This window comes from Lathamus discolor, chromosome 3 (genome assembly GCF_037157495.1).
Source record: "Lathamus discolor isolate bLatDis1 chromosome 3, bLatDis1.hap1, whole genome shotgun sequence".
NCBI classification, from domain to species: Eukaryota; Metazoa; Chordata; class Aves; order Psittaciformes; family Psittacidae; genus Lathamus; species Lathamus discolor.
Window position 1 is genome coordinate 38,679,730 of NC_088886.1, and position 21,013 is coordinate 38,700,742.

General features: G+C 43.2%; 1 protein-coding gene across 3 annotated transcripts in view; it reads left to right on the plus strand.

Annotated features, from left to right (window-relative positions):
- VEPH1 (ventricular zone expressed PH domain containing 1) overlaps positions 1 to 21,013 on the plus strand; it is a 98,202-nt gene that overhangs the window by 74,958 nt on the left and 2,231 nt on the right. For all 3 annotated transcript variants that reach the window (XM_065674700.1, XM_065674699.1, XM_065674701.1), the window contains 3 exons: positions 2,922 to 3,056; positions 8,408 to 8,525; positions 17,729 to 17,865. In XM_065674700.1, coding sequence (XP_065530772.1) covers positions 2,922 to 3,056; positions 8,408 to 8,525; positions 17,729 to 17,865 — 390 coding nt within the window. The remainder of the gene's footprint in view (positions 1 to 2,921; positions 3,057 to 8,407; positions 8,526 to 17,728; positions 17,866 to 21,013) is intronic.

Sequence of the window (21,013 nt, forward strand, 5' to 3'; positions counted from 1 at the left end):
GATTGAATTTTAACAGGACCTAGAGAGAATAAATGAATTATGTTGTAGGTGTATCCTTTTATTCCTGATGAGAGGAAAACAGGCATTGGAAAGTATGGACAAAAGTACAAAACCACACACAAATGTGGAAGGAGGAGCAGATGCAGAGGAGACAGGCGGCAGCACTGGCTTTTCTCCATTGCCACTCTGCAGCCTCCGCTGCCCTGCCACTGCACTTTAGCGCAAAGACCTCTGCTCTTTCTGTGGTTGATGGTTTGACTCAGTCGCACTGACAACATAAGCACTGATTCCACCTTTAATCCCTCATGCCTTGCCCTTTCCTGATCATTCCTTCACTGAAAAATCTCTGCCTTTAACCCCTTCCCAGGTAATTCTGAATTTAGCCCTGCCAGTTCCATCTTTTCTCAGGACTATTGAGTTTCACATAGTTCCCAGCTCACAGAGGGAATACTACTTTCCTTCCCCATTCCTCTGCACTGGGGTGCCCACTGCCCTCCTTCCCCATCCCCATGTGTTTCTATTGGGCCTTGCTTCCTTCAGACACTGCCCCTCCACAATGGTGCCTCCGTTGCCCACTGCTTTCCCTGCTCTGGGCTGGGTAATTGCATTTGTCCCACTGCAGCGCCTCTTCCACTGCAGTCTTGTTGGTTTATTCCAGCTCTGCCAGTGCTACTCCTGGCCCTGGGCTCCCACACCAAGGAGCCCACAGCAGAATTCCTCCATGCTGCCAGAGCCAGGCTCAAAGGATCACAGTTTAGTTTGCCTTTGTAAGCATGCTGTAAACACAGCACTTACTACTCTTTCTTAATCGGGGGGGGGGGGGGGGGGGGGGGAGAGATCGAAGAGGGAAGGGAATTATACAAAGGGTTCCTCTTGTGTTGCACTAGAGTGTTGGAGCCTGCTGTGCATCAGGATGGTGTTTGATGTCAGATAATTAGATAATTTATGATTTTCTTTTGTTTGAAATCCTGAAGCTTTTAAGTACTGGGTATATAACTGTTGCTAAATTAAATACAGGGCCCTAAATTCAGCCCTAGGATGATGTTATTTAAGCCTGTGAAATTGTACAAGAGATAAATTTGACATAAAATGTATTTATAGTGTGATATTAATAAGTTAAATGAAAGGCTGGTGATAAAAACGTCGTTTTCAGCAGGTCTGTCATAGATTTACAGACAGATGGCTAATACACAGTTTCTGACTGTTTCAATGCTAGTTACCATGTTTTTCTTTTTTTTGCCAGTCGCTCCATATTCTGTTTTTCTTTATGTTCTGCAAAAGTAAAAGCAAGAGAGACTTTTTCTCTCAGGTCTCCAGAGCAGATCCTTAACTTCATGACCCTGTGTTCTATTTAATTTCTGAAATATTAGTGAATAGTTTTATCATGCTTCAAAATCCTTGGATGGAAGTTGTGAAATGGCAAATTATAACTGTTGGACAATAGGAAGAATGTATATGTCAGTGAAGATCTGAGAAATTGTCTTACAGTTAAGGGATGATTAACAAATGGGACAAAAATGGAATAAGTGTTAATATTAGAGCGGTTTCAATAGGATGCTTTGGTTCACAGATTCATTCATTAAAATAATCCTCTAATTCTATATGATTAATGCATTATGATTATTAATGATTAAAGCCGGACAGGGTCACATCACTATGGTAGCACCAGCAAGCAAGGGGCTGTCTGACATGTCCCTTTCTAACACCTTCTCTAGAGTCACTTGTAAATTTGCCAAACACAAACTAATTGGGCTGCCATTTTCCTGTGCCAGGTGGCTGCCTGGAGCTGACTGCTTCTCCCTTTTAATTCAAACAAAATGATCTGGCTGTTTCCGAGAGTTTAGCCGGAAAAAATGCATTGCCTCAGCCACGTTAAAATTCCCAGTTGAGTCTTACTGAAATGCGTCTGTGTCAGTTGGATGCCAAACAGTGGGATTAGGATTGTTCAGTTTCTGCTTAGAAAGAGAGGGAGGAATGTCCATCCAGGAAACCTACATTAAAAGTAGGTTCATGGTTCATATTGCAAAATCAAATACTGGAAATATGGAAAATCAGATTTGCTTGTGCACTCTTAACTTGGCTCCTGCATGCAAATAGATATAGTAGACGCAGAAACGTTAAGCTGTCTCAGCCACAGCAATGTTCTTGCAAACATTGACTTTATGTGCAGTTTATACAACAAAGAACTTAATGCTGTTGAAATATTAGAATAATCTGAAGCAGTATAAGGTTGTATCCTTGCTGTCCTTTGAAACAAGGAGCTTTGGCAGTGAAAGCACCCAACCCAACACAGGTTTCATCTTGTTTTGTGAATGTTCACAGGCTGAAAAATTCCTGTATTCTGCCAGCAAAATCTGTGTTGAATGTGTTCTGTGGAGGTTTTTTTCTCTTGCATTTCATCCTGCTGTCTGGTCAGTGCTGTCACAATTGCTGCACTGTTATTCTTCCCCACACAAGGACCAAGAGCTGCAGTCAGGTGCAAATAAACATCACAAACCCGCAGTGGTTCTAAGTATCACTTTGCATTAACTGGTAAATGATGTGTCTTTTCCGGAAAGCTGCATGTCACTGGGATCTGCAACTGGTTCACAGAGGCCACTGCTGCTAGTGTTTTGATAGACTAGCATTTCAATACAAAAATGACATGCAAGTGGCTGCGCATAGTGGTAGTTGATAGATAATCTTTGGTGAACCGCAGACTGTAAAGACGTGTAATGTACAATAAACGAGAAAAGCCCCAGAGGAAATGAAATATTGGAGGATATATCTAATTGTGTGCATATTGATCTATCATAACTCCTCACAGAGAAATGAACTAACCCCCAGTTACCCGCATGCCTGCCTCACTGTAAGAATGAGATGCTCTTTGTTAACGACAAAGTTATAAGTGCCTGAAATCCTGTTTTCAACATTTACTTTAGAGCTTGTTTGCAGAACCTTTGTCCATACAGAGTAATTCTGTGCAAGTCCTTAAAGCCCTGTGGGAGAAGACACAGCTTAAGGGGATGCATAGTTTTGAAACCGCTATGATTCAGTCTACATTTCCACACCAAAAGGTAAGTGGTCTTGTTTGGGTTTTTTCCTCAGGAAAAAAAAGTAGAACTTTGCCCTGACTTTTAGAACAGCTGAACAAAAACCCTTACAATAGTTACAGCAAGCCCTTGTTGTGCTCAAATCGTGAACAAGCAAAACTTCTTTCCCTGCCCCTTCCCTTTCTTTGCCATAGTTCTAGCATCTTCCAAGCGTTTGCACTTACTGACATGCTAAGTCCTCTTCTGGATGTCCGTATGGTGCATGCCTCTGACCTCCCTTTTATTTTTATAAGAAGCACTCGCCTGTGGGGAGGTTAAAAAATGTTCACCAGCCATTGTATTTACAACCTCTGCAAAGGGTCCATGGCACTCCTTTGTACCATGCTTTGAAAGGTCTTCAGGCTAGCTCTCCACCCCCTCCTCCCTGCTTCCTGTGGATTGTTCCCAACATGATGAAAAATGGTGATGCTACATGTGGACGTTACCCTGCTCGCAGTTTCAAACTGTAGATTCAGATTAGCTGCCACTATGGACTGTTTGGCAGCCACGTGGAAATTCACCTAGTTAAACACAGACTTGGATTTTATGGAAATGATCATTTGCACAGGCACCATTAGTTACCCCCATCAGTTTAAAAGATTAATCTTTCAAAGCTGTTTACTGTCTCTGGGATTTCAGCAAATGCTATTTCAAAGCTATTAATCAGGCTTCTTGGAAAACGACGCTGTGGGATTGTGGAACAAATATCTATTTATTCCTGCACATCTCCATCCAGCCTAATTGGATGAAATGAATTGTCAAACGTGATTTTAAAATGCTCTCTCTCAGAACAGTGTACGCGTGAAGATGTCTGACTGAATAAGATTAATTTACCAAGGCTACGGCTGATTTAAAAAAAGGAGTTTTGTTAGGAACACCTGCTGAACCCCCAAGATAATGTTGCATTGAAGTGGGAACTCCTGCTGTGACTTGTATGAGGAGTAGGGCATCCCCGCATCTAAGACCCAGCTTATGGGCCAGTTTTACTTAGACACAGTGAAGCTTGTACTAAGTATTTTAGCTGCTACTGAAATCCTAGCTGGCTCATCCAAAGGCATTAGAACGGCTTTTCTGTTCAATACTGGTTTAACTTGAGTCTGTGCCAAGGTCTACTAGTCAAAAGTCAGAGCTGGTAGAGTATGAAGGAGTTTGGGGTGAATAAAAAGCTTAAGAAAGAACATGCCTTCATGGGTAGGATTAGATGTAGTGCATCACACACACAAAGTCTACAAAACATGTCAAACACCCTAGAAACGGGATTAGTCTCCAGAACATTGGTTGCATAATCCTACTACTGCTCTGATACTAGCATTTGGCCTATTTTGGGAACTTTCATCACTCCGTGACAGTAACAGTATCTCTGAGTTCCCAAAATATTGGAGCTGGAAAATGACATACCGATCTTCAGTGATTTAATGAATTAAGCAGTGAATTGAATTTTTGGAAACTCAGGAGCTGCAGATTGTCTAAGAGCCTTTGAAGGCTGAAGAAGGTCAGGCAGATGTAAAACACTTCTAAAGACTTTAACATTCAGTCTTGGTCTCCACAGTATGCTGCTGGATTTACTTTCTAAGTTTTGGTTTTGTTTATTAATACAGAACCTGAGTTTGTTTCTAGTGCACTTTCCGTTTGGTTTACCGAGAAAAGTGCCATTGAGTTTTCTGGGAGTGAGACCTAGGCTTGCTGTTTCCTTTGGCTTTCGCATTTCCCAGAAAATCTAGTGGGAATATTCCTTCCATGACCTAGTCCTTACTTTGCTTGACAGACTAAGCTTCTGTTGTAATGTGACTTTTTAATTTCATTAGTTGTTCCCATTGCTAATAGAACTTCTAATGTTGTGAATTACTTGACAAAATTATTATACTTGTTCATGTTATTCCTCTGCCAGCAGAGCAGGATGCAAAATTATGCGGCTGTGGTTGTTGCAATAAGGGTAACACTTTTAATCTGAAATGTTTTGAAATCTGTTGATGTGAATACAGCATCAGTGTCATCTGTTACACTTTATATTAAGTTTCATGTGTTCTGTTATAGCAGTGTCAGAATGCTTTATCCGAATTGAGGAATTTCTGTGCTGTGAGCACACAGGGAAGGTCCAACCCCCAGTAGCCAGCAGGAACCACAGCGAAGCCAGTGCTGCAATACTGCTCTGCAATCCCTGTTCGCCCTGTGGCCAATCCAGAATAAATTAATGTAGGGTTTTGTTTGGGTTTGTTGGTGGGGTTTTTTTAACATGGATTCTAAAGCATTTTGCAAACCTGGGGGAAAGAAACCACACCAGTGGTTTATTCCAGGGTAAATTTGGATAAATATTTTCAGATTTACATCACTGTAAGCAATTTTCAATTTCAGCCCAGGACGGGTATGCAAGGGATTGCAGCAAATACCTGGCTTACAGATATTGCAGCAAATACCTGCCGGGTGTTGTGTTTCACCAGGCAGCCTGTTCATGCCACAAAAAATATTTATACAACATGGCTTAAGATGTGCCAGAAGTAAAGCATTTCCAGATGTATGTCCTTACAGATTTCCGTTCGGTTGCTTCATAGTTCTTTATCAAAGTATACGCAGGACACATTACAAAAACTAAGCCATTTTTGAGCTTGTTTCTGAATTCTTTGTGTTGACTCATGCTGTGTCAGAAGAGTGAGATGCTGGCTACTTTATGAGCCCTATGTGATGCCTCTAAGAGAGTCTTTTGTTGAGCAGCCTTGCAAGAGAATAATTAACATTTTTAAGCCATTGTTCTGTTCTTTCCTTTCCTTCATTTGCTGCCTCTGTTTATGTAGCAGAAAGAAGTGCTACAGTTTCACAGTGGAGTCACTGAAGTTTTTAAGACAAAGGAACATGGTGATGAGATAAATCTTTTCTCTCCAATTGGGCTTTTTTCCCCTGTGCTTCCCCTCCTTGAAATAAGTGGCTTGTTGAAGATTATTTCAAGTGTACTTGAGCACAGAGTGGAAAAGAAAGATTGCTGCATTGACATTTCAGTGCTATTTCACTTTCAGTCTCGAGCTGGCTCATTGCAGCCACTAAAAGGTTTTTTCACAGGATGGAGAAGCTCCTAGACTTTCTGTTCAACGTCATCTATGCGCCCTTGTAATGTCATGCGCTGACCCACCGAGAGCAGTACCATTGTTATTTTGCACATCTTGAATCCTCCCACATACACGAGGAAGATCAGGGCACACCGGGGCAGGGTGCACTGCTGGCCATGCTCCGCTCTGCCATCCCCTTCTTGAAGGGAAATCTGTCCCTCCACTGGGAGCCTGAAGTAGGGAGGAGATCATGGTGGACTGGTGTGGTCTGTCCCTCCACCCCAGGGAGGACCTACTGGGGATCCCACACCATGCACAAAGTATCTGAAGGGAGGCAGGGACCTGGACTGTTAGATCCACTGCCAACTGAGCAGCTGGAGAAGCACAGAGAGAAGCTGCACAGTGCTCCTGCTGCACGACACAACAGCCAGCTCTATTTCTTGAATGTATAGAATTCCTCTTTGGAGGAAAATAAGAACTTCAGCAATAAGAACACCCAGCAATGTATAAAGAGCTGTTATAGAGCAAAATAACCAAGTTTTATATGTGATTGCCAGTACAAACCAGTTTGAGTGTGCTGGGTCAGGGCAGCTCAGCAGCCGACTGCATAGAGGTATCATGTGCAGGAGGCGTAAGGAACTGTACAGCTGAGTGCCACAGTGGAGCCCACCAAGGCAGCCAGGGAGTGCAGGTGACCTCTCTGCTGCAGCCTGGCCACTCATCTCCCACATGTCCTCAGACTGAAGAGCCTGGCTGTGAGGCTGCTACCCTGCAGCACCTTCTTGCAAACAAAGCCAATGTGTGTCCAAGACCTTTGTTGTGTGATCAGTGTCTTCCTGTGTGTTATGAAGCCCATTTCTCTGCATGTTGCTTCTGGAAAGGGAAGAAAACCTTTATTGTTTGGAGTTTCTCAGATGACGTGAGCCGTGCTTCGCATTCTGCCTTGCCATCCTTCCTACAGACAGCCTAAAACCCACTGGGAGATAGCCTCTGGCATACAGAGAGGGCACCTCAGAGCTCCCATTAAGCTAAAACTCAATGTTTGGTTTAGCTGAACTTGTTAGCCAAGGCAATGTCCAGAGGTCTGAATTGGTCTTGGGTGTTTTGGTTCTTGTGAAAACAGCTGTTTCCTGGCTATTTCCTGGGTTGAAAGAGGCTCTGAAGGAGAGACATCTTGCTGCCGGGTCTCCCTGAGCCAGCCAGCCTCCCGCTCCATCTCCTTTCCTAGAGTTTGCCTGAAAAGGCCCAAATCAGACAACTACATGCTTTGCACAGCCTTGCTCAGTGCTGTGAACTAATGTCCCTGGCAAGGGATTATATTTTCCCCACTGGCTGTGTAAATCTGTGTTTTCTTTGGGCTGCAGCATGCGCTGTTGCAGATTTGTGAAGACCCCTTGCAAATAAATAGGAGTGTTTTCTGAGTGGTTCTGGCTGTTCCCTTCATGTTTGCAATAACTTGGTTGCTGTTACTTAACACCAACCTTTGTTTAAGTGTGAGATCACAAACTGTTTTGAAATTAAATAATGGGATTTAGAATGCACTGATTATACAGTGTTATTAATTGCCTCAAAAGCAGTATCCTCTGGCTTTTCCCATACTTGAAGCTGCAAGTGTACTTTCGGTAGGATTCGTTTATCAGACATTCAGTTTACTTGGCAGATGCATAATCCTTTCCTGGCTTCTCACTGGCAGAATAATGTCACATTTTCCTGGATGTGTTCTGTGTGAGTTAAATCAGTCCTCTTGTTGCTGTGCTTTTGGAAATGCTCATATGAACATTTACATTAAACATTGGTACCAGTGCTTCTCACAGGGGCCTGTGTTCACAGCCCCTATTCTTCCTTTAAAAAAACCAAGTGGTCTCCAACCACTAACTCTGCAGGGTCCAGCTGGACAGGAGGAAGACTGCAGCACTGCAGCGTGTTGGCAGAGAGCACGACTTGGTGGATCATTGAAAAAATCCTGAGAGGGATGGAGGTAATAAAGGTGGTTCAGCTGGTGGGAAATGTGCTGGGCAGCACTGCTGGCAGCGCTGCTGAAGAGACACAGAAAATCCCAGACCAGCCCTCTGCCTCCTGCAAGATAATAAGTGATTTATATATTAGCTACTAGTGATGAGAGAGATATGTCCTGCTTAGCACATTTGGCCCAGCAGGTTGTTTGTCTGCAAGAGACATATGGGAAAGGGTGCTAGCTGGCATCAGCTGTGCATCCCTTTGTGATTTTGGGTTACGAGCTGTTAAGAGTGCAGTGCTTCACCTTGTGAGTGAGTTTGGTTTTTCTCATTACTGGCCTAGGACCTGGACCATGTGCAGATGCACCTGGCAGAAGTGAGGTTCTTCGATTTATTCGGCTACAGCGAGGAAGCGGGAACTTGGCAGTGTTTCATGTGCAATAACCCTGAAAAGGCAACAGGTAAGTCATCTGCCTTCATCCCTGGTGGGCTTTGCGTGGTGGTGGAGTTGTGGTGGGCAGAGGATGGAGTGAAGCTCACAGTTAGTTAATGCTGTGTTTCTGGTGGTGGTGACAGAGAAAAGGGAAAAGCAAACTGTCTAGCATAGTACAGGCAGCGTTTGTCTTAGCTGGAATTCTCCACTAAACTCTGGTCTCAGTTTCTCTGATGAGCAAGGCAAGCACAAACTTCATTAGGTGTGTGCTTAAAGGGATAAAACCCAAAACTAATGGAAGGGATAAAATCCAAAATTAATGTAGACTCATAAATCTGTGTAACTACTAACTTGTGGGGCATGGGAGGGACCTGCACCCATCTTGCAGTGTCCAGATAAGGCAGCTGCGTCTGCTGGACCAGGTCCTCTGCAGACTGCACAGCTGCCACATGTCAGGGGACATTGGCATAGATACGACGCCTGATTCATGTCATCTTTGTTCTCCATATTATTTGCTTCAATATAATTGACTCCATAGTACACATCCTCTTAGGAACAAGGCAGTGCTTAACAATAGCCATACTACTTCAACTATATGAAAAAACAGGCTGAGTGGAAAATACACTTTTTCACAGATAGAAGATCCTAGTGACATTTTTCCTCCTTTTTTGTTTTCTGATACCCGTATGTTTTGGATCAGTGCACTGAAATTCAGAGGAATGGCTTTTTTCTTAGATGTTTTTTGCCACTCTGTAAAAATCTGCACAATTCTGGCCAAGAATTTTGAATATTTTGGCCAAGCCTTTGAATAATTGGCTGTTTCGGCTATTTATTTTAACAGCTAGCATCTCTTTCTATTTCATCAACCCTGAATTTAGTAAGTCTTTATTAAGTCTTGCAAGAGTGGCACAGCCTTTGCCGCAGGCCTGCAGGCACAAGCTGCCTGTGCTCATTTCATGGGACCATCTCCTTCTTCCATGACACTCATGGGACTCAATGACCATAAAAGAAATCATGTTTTGAGCTGAGATTTCATCTCAGTACCATGTTCTTACTGTGGTTTGTCCATCACATCAATGACAGACATAATGTCAAGCTACATGGATAATGAGTACCCTGCTTAAAATTTCAAAGCTTGGTAAAATAGCTTTGTCCTGAGTTTTCAAAGATATTTAACTAGTCCAAAACGGGGAGTGTTTGTAGCAAGCTATTGATTATGCTGATAGGGCAACTGTAGTAGAGACAACAGAGCAGATGAAGGTGGAAAAGGCAGTCCTTGGGGTGACATGGGGCACCATTCCTTTGGGTTTTGCTAATGACACTAGTCTGGAGATATCAAAGGACAGCTGACACCTTGCTTCCCTGCTGCTCTCCTGCCAAAGTACTGCATCCTCCAAGTAAAGGTCTAAGAAGGGCTGGAAGCAGGACATGGTGCAGGGAGATCCGTGTGGCACAGCACCGTGGCTCTGCTGCCAGGAGCATGAAGTTGGGTCTGGGATCCAGACCCCACCAGTACTACCAGTATACAAATGGTGCCTTCAGATGGGTATGAACTGAAGGTAAACAGCAATAAAGGACTGTGACAGCAGGCAGCAATTCCCGCTGAGCTTTTCAATACTCTTTGGTAAGTACAAGAAGAGCTTACAGAAGCGTGACCATCTCTGAACCACAGACAAGGGGTTCTTGAGTCTGTCTGCAGAGCACTTGAGCTGATGTCTTGAGCAGTCACTGTATATTCTGCCTGATGCCAGTGGTCCTCAGGAAGTGGGAGCGTAATGCCTGCTGTGGAAAGCCTGCAGCAGGGGTTTGGTGTGCCACATCTCTCACCTACTTGTTCTTTCAGGCTGGTGAAAAATTACATTGCACTGTTGTAGGTTGTAGATTTCGTATCCCAGTATTCCACAGAGATAAGGGAGAAGGTCACATCTCTTCTAAAGGTTCACCATTTCCCTTAGCTGGTGTGAAAAGGCTGCAGCAAAATGCATGTGCTGTTCCCTCTTCCTTGGGTGTGTAAATACAGTTCTCCATTCATTCATTGACGTGAACAGAAGAGTTTAATATATTCAGAGTTTTGCCCTCTAACCTGAGCAGTTCCCAAATGGCAGTGCAGCAGCCAAAATCCACTCTGCATGGAGATGTAGGAATGTGGGAGCACTTGGCCAGCTGGGCAAGGGGAGGCTGCCCTTATCAAGCCTGACAGCAGGTCCAGGTACAAGTTAGACTTTCATTCCTATAAGCTGGTACTTATATAGGCCCTTGTAAATTATAGTGCCTTTTCTAGAAGTGGGAAAACAAATAATTTTCTTCAGGTTTGCCTTTTTTCTACCTTGTATCTGTGTGATATCAACTAAAGCCTAATGGAAAAGAATGCAAATACAGCACTAAGGTTGTAAGCGAAATGATGAATTCTCAGCAGATACAGTAACTTGAGACTTTGCTTTCTTTTTCTTGAGTACCACAAGTACTCAGGAGCATGGAGGATGCCTGGACACTTGGGAGGAGGCTTTCCCACCTCAAGCACTTGAAGGCACAGAGAGTGTTGCCTGGAATTTGCAGGCCTATCACTGCCCACAGGTCTGCCTGCCTCTCCCCCATTCAGAAAGGTGCTCAGCCTGTTCTTCCTGCCCAGCCTCCAGCTGTCTCTGCTGCCATAGCCCACCAGAGGTAGGAGAAGACATTAATAGCCATCAACATCTCAAAATCATCATTTACTCTTTGTTTTACAGACAGGGCTAAGAGTTCAGGCATGCCTCTGAGGATGGTCAGGAACAGAAGGAACTAAGCACAGAATATTTTTGGACTGTAACTGTCCTTTTTGTGAGCAAGTACTTTCTTTGTCTCAGTTTGAAGAAAATTCTGTAAGAAAGGCACATTGCGAATACCTTGATTTGCTTCTCAGCTCTCAAAGAAGACCAAGAAAACAGAGTATTGAATGGCTCGAACGAAAGCTCATGTGTAGGAAAGGAATGTGGAAGATTGTGCTTAATGGAATAAAAATCTGCAGGTGAATGACAAATTTGCCTTAGCATTGGTGATGTAGAGCTGCTGTAGCTGGGAAAAGCTGTACCAGAGCTGGAGACACTCCGGTCTTTTTGGGTGTGCAAAGTCTGACACAAGAAAGAGGATTCGGAGGGCTCCTTGAATTGGTAAGAAACATAAAGGCTGTAAAATATCTTTTATTTTCATTCCACAGTGGGACAGACCCTTTGAAATCTCAAGTACTTTTGAAAGACAAGAAAGTCATTTCTTCCTCTCAACAATGCTGTTTAGCAACCAAATTCTTCTTAAAGAAGGAATTTAGAGCCAGATTCTTTCTCTGTTATTGTCTTTTGGGTTTTGTTAATGTTGGGGTTTGTTGCATTTTTTGGATGCATGTTGCAAGATGCCATTTATCCTCCAGACTTAGGAAAGCATTATGCCTTAAAGCCTCAATCATACCTTAGGATGCCAGATCAATGATAGTTTTGTTTGGATGTAGCTGGGAGGGTTTTTGGAGCTAAGCTACGCTTGGAGGCTGAGTTTGTGAGGAAAGAGTCAGTTATGCTTAAGCAACGTGGCGGATGTACCCAAAGTAGCAATTAACACAGAGAAAGTATGAATGTTTCTCATGCATTCTTCTGATTGCAAAGCCCTTCTTATAGAACCACAGTTTTCCAGAAGTGCTGATAAGTCATCCCAAATTGGTTTTTTCCTGCTATACAGGAAAAGCATTCCCACAAATGCTACCCATGTGCTCAAATACACGTATCTGCCCTGACTGTGCAGCTGTCCTCAGAGCTAGGAAAACCAGGTTACACTATTATTTTATCACTTTTTTTTAATGACGACCATTCAAGGCATTTGAAATTTTGGTAAATGCAGTGTGAGCCTCCTGTCAGGAAAAGCTGGCCTTTAAGAACCTCATTTCAACATAACCTCCTATATTGACAGTTGGCTTCACAAGCTCTTGCACAAAAAACTTCAGTAAAACCTCTTGATAACCAGAGAGGGAATTGCAGTACATTCCTATTCTGGAAGCTTACAAAGAAATTGCAGTAATCCCTGTGGGCTGCAGAAGAGACATTGTGCCCATGGGCAATGATTCGGGTAAAACTGAGGGGTTTTTATGAATTCCTCTTTAAAAAAAGCAATTCACTCAGAATAGCCTACACCATATTAACTTCTGAATACATTTATCTTTTGCTAGCAGTGGTGATTATCTAGTGAACTGAAATATCCCAGCTATAATGCTTGTTTGAAAATTATAAAAAGTGGCATTCAGTAATGTGTTCTTTCCAGGTTTTCAACAAAACCAAATGTGATGATTAATGAGAGAATGAATCCGTATTCCCTCAGGTTAATTGAATTTGTCTGCTTGCCACCCACACATTCCATTCTTTCAAGTTAATAGGAGTTTATTATCATTGAGATCATTCATGATTGGACTGAATTTCTGTGGAAGATTTTATGTTTCATCAAATGCAAGATTTAATGCTTTGTTTTTATCTGTCTTGAGTTCATCTTGGAATAGTTTGGAGGGGTTTTTACTTTTTATTCAGTACCCAAACTACTAAAAGACTGATGCATTGTAGTTCTGCAAAGAGAGCAAGATACAACTAGCAGAAAATCATTCCAAAGGACACTTACATTCAGCGTTAAATTGATTTTGGAGTTAGTGTCTATATTGAGACTGTGTAAGAAGCAATGAATATTTTACATTTACATTTCAATGGAAATAATTTTTCATTTTGAGTTTGGGTAGTATTTTTAGCTTTATTCTGTGTTCTGCAGGAAAAAAAAAAGAAGACAAATATATAGTAAATATAACATTTTGAATCCTTTAACTCCTTTTTTCAAGTTAAAGATCTCATCCTACACGGCAGCATGCTACCACACAAAGTAATTTCAAACCCAGAGGTGGTGTGATCACCTAGTTTGACCTCCTAAAACACAATAGTCAAAGAATCTAGTCCAATAATACTTATATCAAATAAATCTTTTCTCTTTGATCTATATTACTTCTGCATATTTTTATTAAGATGTCTAAACCTGATCTTTAAAAGTCAAATGAAGGAGAATCCATGACATGCCTAAGTTGTTGCTGAGGCAATTTAACAGTGTTGTTAAAATGTGGGTATATTTCTAGTCTTTCTCTAAGCACTGCATCACATTATGCCCTCTCCTGCTATGCAGAAGATCTCTATTTGTAGGCTTTATGTCATATTTTGATATTTGCTTGGGCAAGTTAAGGAGAATATACTTTGTTAGTTTGCTGTGATACGAATAATCATACAAAACATCAGGTTTATATCATTCTTGTATCCCTATTCTGAAGTTTTTTCATTTTTCCTTATGCAAGGTGAAGAAATCAAACCTAGACGTAGTTTTCCAATAACTAATATGTGTACAGGGAATTTCACGCTCCAGTTGGCATTTGATTGCGTTTTAAAAAAAATCTTCTATCTATATTAGAAGTGCAAATGCTTCTTTCAAATAACTCGCCTCTGCCATGTAAAGAAGTGGGGATCACCAGCTATTGAATCTGATTTTGGGAAGAGTACAGACAGAAGAGTAAAGCTCTGCATTTTTGAGGCAATACAGATTTACCCATTATGTCCTCTGCTCAAAGACCTCCATGCACTTACTCCTACTCTGCACACAGCAGGTATTGAATAGCTACAGTGATGACTGAGCAAACCCAAGTAAGGATGGTGACAAGCTCCACCAAGATGTTTAGGAGCTGATGCTTTTGCCCTATTAGGAAAGGCTGAGGGACAAGGGCTGGTGCAAGTAGAGCTGGAGGAGACTTCATGGTAGTCTGTCCATAGCTCCAAGACGGTCGTTAGGAAGACAGAGCAGGGCTCTTCTCAGTGGTGTGTGAGGGAGGGTAAGAGGCAACAGACTGTCTACAAGGGAAAACTTTCCCACCATGCATATGATTGAGCATTGGAACAGCTTGCCTAGAAATGTTCCTGAGATTTGCAAGTCCCAGATGAATAAATTCATGAGCAACCTAGTCTGACCCCATAGGTGACCTTGCTTTGAGCAGGAGGTCGGATGAGAGACCCCTTGAGCTTTCCTCCAGCTGAATTATTCTGTGATTCTGTGAAGTTAACCGCAATGAAAATAAGCAAAAAGTCTTAGAAAAACATAGGAAAAGAGCATCATTCTTATCTTTCATGAATCTTTTCCTTTTAATCAGACCCTCAGACATACTGGCATCAGATTCATTATGATGACTTCGGAAGCTGACATCAGAATTCCCCATGGGGTTCTTTGTGGATGTGCGCAAGAACTGATCTTTTAGCATTGCTGCTAGCTACCGGGTGCTTAAAGAGAGATCAGCATTTCTTTAGGTAAACCCTGGTTTTGAAAGATGTTGGCCATAAAAATCCACTTTAGGCCAAAATGACGCATTCGCTTCCTTTCTCATGTTGCATTCCTGACCACCAGCCATCTCAATACCCTGAAATTCTTGTGCTTTACACCTTCTTATTTTGGACTAAGGCATGTTCCTACTGCATTGGAACTGGTATTAAAGCCATTCCCATGGGACCAGGAGCCAGGCAGATTCACTAGACCCAACCACTAAGCAATTGCCCTTTCATATCAAGTCCTCCTTTTGCTCTATCTACATGTTTATACAGTTGGCATCATACTCTGAAAGTTACTCTGCATATTATTCTTTATAGCTGTCATGTAGGAGTAAAAAACCCTTTTTCTGTCCCTATCTTTGTCATTTTTATTAAAGCGAAGTTCTCTCCCCTTTATTTCATGCACACTCCAGGAAAGCTTGCTACTAGGTGCCGCTGGTTTGAGCTTCTCAGCTTCACAGCTTTTTGATCTCTTGTCTATTACTGGGTAGACTTCGTCATAGCAGTTCTGACACTTCATCCTGGGAGATGATACACAGCCATGCCCTGTCATTATCACCCACATGCTACTAGAGGTGGTAATTTCCCGATGCCAAGCTGTGTATTCTCATGGTGACAAAACATCCTCCACTGAGGGAATGGCAAATGAATAGCAAACGATGGGAATGGCAGGGATATTACCCTGTACCTCATGAAGTTATAAATTTGATGAGGCATTTGCACAATAAGCAAAGTATCAGCTCAGATGCTGTTTAAAACTAATTATAAAAAATTATATCTTTTTATCTCACAAAATATAATGCTGATTGCATAAAGGGGGAACAAGGTCACCAGAAGATGAAAAGGCTGCTACAACAGCATGAGGACTTGTACTCAGACCTGCTAGACAGTTGCTGGTCCTACAGGTCCGTCCTTTTCCTCCACTCCCAAACAGGAATGACCCTTAGGATGACCATTACGGGTATCCCAGCAAATCTCAGCTGCAGACATGCCAGATAATACCTGATACAGCCTTAGAAAGCAGTTTAGAAAGAAAAGAACCCAGCTCTTCTGTTCCCAGGACATGTTTCTCTCACAAAGCTGCTGTTAACAAAATTGCAATGTTACTGTAAAGCAGCACACTGTACAATGTGGTGCCATCCTGCTGAAGAGTGTGCTGTGAAACGACTGCAGCCCCAAATTTGCTTCCCTGTGGCATTTTGCAGTGACAAAAATTACACAGGGAGAAAGCAAGCCTGTTTACTTTGTCCCGTGCCAGCCTCGGCAGTGTATCATGTTGGTGCTGGCACGAAAATGTACAGAAAAGAGCTGCCGCATCAAGTTAGGAATGAAGCAGGCTGCAAGGAGCAGAGTGTGTCCGGTTCTTATGGAAATCACAGCTGCAGTTCCATACCGAAGCTGAAACTTGGCCACTGCCCTTTTCATTCATTCCATCTCCTTCCAAAAGCTCCCTGTCTAGAGAGACAGAAATATTATGCTCTTTCATGAGGAAATTGCAATAGTACACACTGAAGACCCCCAAAGCCTGCCTCTCTGCCAGTATAAACAGTGCTGGGGGAAAAAAATACATTCTTTAGCTAAATCTGATGCACTGTATTTGCATTGTTTGTTTATCCTCTACCAGACAGGAGGTATTGAATAGAGGTATGTGCCCAAAAACCTATAAAGCCTTTGAAGCCCCAGGTGCTACCTTCGCTGGCTGTGCTGGGCCACCCTGCTCACTTCATGTCTTCAGCATTGTACCAGTCTACTGTATTCAGGGTTCTGAAAGTTTCACGTACAGGCAATAGTGAACACTTTGAAGAATAAGTGTTACTGGGTAAATGTTTGTGCTAAGGTACTGCCAGCCATAGGGTAACTGACTACCTCACAGGTGCTGGGAAGGGCTTCAAGTCAACTAACACATCAACAAACATCTGTTGCTAGACTGCTTATGCCTTGGAAGGCTCTTCAGTTTATCTGATCCATCCATAGAATCATAGAATGGTTAGGGTTGGAAAGGACCTTAAGATCATCTTATTCCAGCCCTTCTGCCATTGGCAGGGCTGCCCCACACTAGACAGTGTGTCTTGTCTATTGGTGTGAAAAATAGAAGGGAAAAAAGAAACCCAGACATGATATTAGAGGATTTTTAAATTGTTTGCTCTACATGTGAAGGGTAGTGGCTTGAGGCTGCTCTGTGGATGTGGTTTATAGCCATATCCCTTTCCCAGGAAAAGCAGTCTTGTCTTGGGAGAGTGAGGATGGGAAGTGTCATGTCTGGGAGACAAAGCCCTTGGACTCACCAACCCCTTTCTCAGCAAGAAGCCACATATCTGGGCTGGAATTACCCAGAGAGGTTGGCAATTGTCTCAGTATGATGGTGCCTGGTCTCTCAGCCCCATGTGGACATTCTGCTTCTGGCTTTTAATTCCTTCTCCACAGGGTTCCTGCTGCAATGAAGCAAGCTATTGCATATAATGGAGAGTGACATCCTCAAAATATTCCTATCCAAAATACTGCACGAATATTGTACTGAACTCTGTAGTGGGGATTAAAACATCAGAGACAATTCCATGAAATTATAATTTATTGCAGGGCTGAGGAAGAACTGGGAGATGTAATGGTGGGGTTAAGTACATGATGGCTAAGGGAATAGAAAAAGCGATGGACAGAGGAGTTTGAGCTGTCAGCTCCATCTGCTAGGCTTCCCAAGCAAAACATGTCTAAGGGCTGAAATGTCCTTCTGAAGTAACAGCTGCACGTTTGAGGTTGGGAGGAATATGGCCTTGGAGCTGCAAAACCGCAAAAAAACCTTTTCTGCATCCCAGGAAAAGCCTGACTTCCGGCTGAATGAGAGGACAGAAATAACCTCCTCTTTGTACGTTCACCTCCCCAGTTGTAAATCAGGATGGTCAACCTCTCATCGAAGGCAAGCTTAAAGAGAAGCAAGTCCGGTGGAAGTTTATTAAGAGGTGGAAAACTCGCTACTTCACCCTGGCTGGCAACCAGCTGCTTTTTCGGAAAGGAAAATCTGTAAGTCAGAAAACCATCAATCTGATTTCTCTCTTTCCCTCTTCCCCAGCACCATTTCCCAGCAGTTTTTACCACGCAGCTTTGCCTGCGGTCTCTGTATGCCACATGGCCAGCTTCAGCCAAGGGGTTGCTCACCATCTTTAGTTACAGTTTTCTCTCTGGATCAAAAGTGTGTGATTTTTTGCAAGTACTCAATCTCACACTGGCTCTGCTCTTGTTCAGCCAAGAAATGCCTAGGGCTCAACATTGTGACACAGTAATTTATACCCTACTAACTGGTGACCTGCGCCTGAGCATTGTCGCTCTGCCTTGAGGCATCCCAGGGTCACCTCAGATACTGCAAAAGCTTCTGTTCCTGAAGGAATTACAGTGGGTTCAAAAATCATTTCCACTTTTGACCAGTGAGTCTTTATTTCCTTGTATAAACACAAATCCAATAAATTCTGCTCAGGTAAATGCATTTTTTCCACTTGCAAAGTGCATGGCGTGGGGTAGCAAGGCATGTAGCAGCCACAGCCAATGTGCTCAAAAGTGAGCTGTCATTTCTGGGTGCCCAGTCTTCATGGGACCAGCAGTGCTCAGGGGCAAGAAAGTCAAGCCCTTCTAAACACCTCAGGGCAGTCTCCATAATCAAGCCACGGTTCACCTCTTTTGAAAGTCTTTCCTGCTTTTGTACATTAGTAACTGCTCTTGAGATGATGGCATTATAATTGGTGTTATTTGTGCAGGAAATGTAAGCATGCGTAAAGCAAGGTGCTGCTGAAATGTTTTTCTCCCAAAGGAATGTGGTTTTTTTGCTTTCGCTTCTACCCTCATCTAAATTCAGATAAATTCTGCTGAAATGCCTGTGAAATTGTTTGAAGCTCGTACTGATTGGACTCAGAGACAAGCGTGTCCCAGGGCATGGAAGAGCAGGGAGCTGAATCCAGTCCTCATTAGTTATTATTTCTCAATTATTAGAAAATAACTTCAGCTTTCCACAATGAAAATTATTAGCCTTTTTCTGACTTTCTAGTGACTTTTTCTGATGTTTTTGTTGAGATTCTGAAGACAGTTTAACCCATACATGTACCATAACTACAGCTCAGTACCAGCTAACGCTCACTTTTGAGTGTCAGAATAATTGTCATTATTTAGCAAGTTGATTTGCTTATAGAATTGTATTTAACGGAATGGCTTTAATTAGCTCTCAAAACAAGCCAGGCATAAGGCACATCAGAATACCTTGATTATACCTGAGATGCAGTAGCCTGCTTACATTTGCATTCTCAGTGCTCCCCCTGTTCGTGCAGAGAACGTACCATGCGTCACAGGCAGGTGAAGCTGGCAGTTTAGATGGTTGAACAGCAGATTTTGCTCAACAGATTGACTTTCCCTTTTTAACTGGCAAACTTGAGGCTTCTTTGCTTCTTTTTCAAGTCGAAAACAAACACCTGGACTGGTTCTTCAGCCTAGCAGGCTGGCGTCCAGCCCCCCGGGGACAGCAGCAGAGGTATTGCGCCCAAGTAATCAGTCTTTCAAGCTGGTGCATTATATCCTGTTGCTTCTACATTTTATATCCTGTTACTTCTACATTTTTGGCCTAAATTTGAAAGTTAAGTCCCGCTGTTAACCATTGCTTGGGTTGCAGCCTGAAGCAAACCTGAGCCCACTGGTTTATGTTGCATATGTGCCATAGGCTGACTACTGCAGACACCAAACACAAAATTTAAAGCTCTTTAAACAGGGCTGGAGGTATGAAGCCTGGACACAGTGGTTTGGACAATAAAAGTGTGATTTTCAGACCCTGCAGGAGGTCCCCTGCTGTGCACCTCTGGCATCCAGCAGCAGGACCAGCCCCCATACCTTGCCGGCTGAACGCAGGTGCCAAAAGCATAGCAAGATGCAGAGTGCCAGGCTGTGGCCAGCTAAAGAAGCGGTAGAGACTCCTCCCCAGCTGCATCTGGTGCCTGTTCTGGTCCTGAAAGCCAGAGGGTTCTTGCCTGGCAGAGCAGGACAGCTCTGTCCCACCATCTCTGACTCTGTGGAGCAGGGCTGGGTGCTGTGTGGGTGTTTGGACTTTACGCACTGCTTACTTAAAAATACAAACCTAAGACAGAGGAGGTATTGTGAGGCAGCCAGCTGGCTGTGCCTGCTTATTGCTGGAGCCCCACCATGATCCTTCCCTTCGTCTGAGTAACCATGTGAACAATGTTGGCTCTGTGTAAGCAACTGTATGGCCAGTGGGTAAAGGGGAGGCAGGAGAAAACCAAAATGTAAGAGGTCTGAGAAACAGCCAAATCCTAAACTCCTGGAAAATCACGGTAAACTCCTTCCACAGAAATGTGCCTAGGGTACAGTCAGTTTTCTCTAGCAACTTGAGGTCAAACACTGTGCGGTAATGAATCATAGAATCATAGGATGGTTAGGAAGGGAGTATATAATTTTTCCTCGATAGGCTTCTAAGTGTAAGGGTCAGGTTCACAGGGTGCAAAGTTTTGCTTATCAAGTCTATTGCTGCTGTTCTGGGCCCCTCACTACAAGAAAGACATTGAGCGGGTCCAGAAAAGGGCAACAAAGCTGGTGAGGGTTCTGGAGCACAAACCTTATGAGGAGCAGCTGACGGAACTGGGGTTGTTTAGTGTGCAGAAGAGAAATCTCAGAGGGGACTTTTCTGCCCTCTACAACTACCCAAAAGGACATTGCAGTGAGGTGGGGTTGGTCTCTTCTCCCAGGTAACAAGTGACAGGACAAGAGGTAACAGCCTCAAGCTGCACCTGGGGAGGTTTAGATTATGGAAAATTCCTTCACAGGCTTCCCAGGAAAGTGATGGAATCAGCATCCCTGGAAGTGCTCAAAACCTGTGTAGATGAGGCCCTTAGTGATACGGTTTAGTGGTGGTCTTGGCAGTCCTGGGGTAATGATTGGACTTGATGATCAGTGATTCTATCATTCTAATTGGAGTGGACTATCATATCCTAGAGAGAAATCATGGCCATTGGGCTTGGGACGTCTTTTGGAAGGTCTTTTCAGATGAGCTTTTCTTTAGAGCAGTAAAGTTTTCCTGGTTCACTCCCAGAAGGACTGAGACATTATTGCACAAGAAATCTCCCTGCCCAGTTCTGGTTGTGTTTCAGACCTGAGCTGCTGGGAGAGCCAACGAAGCTGG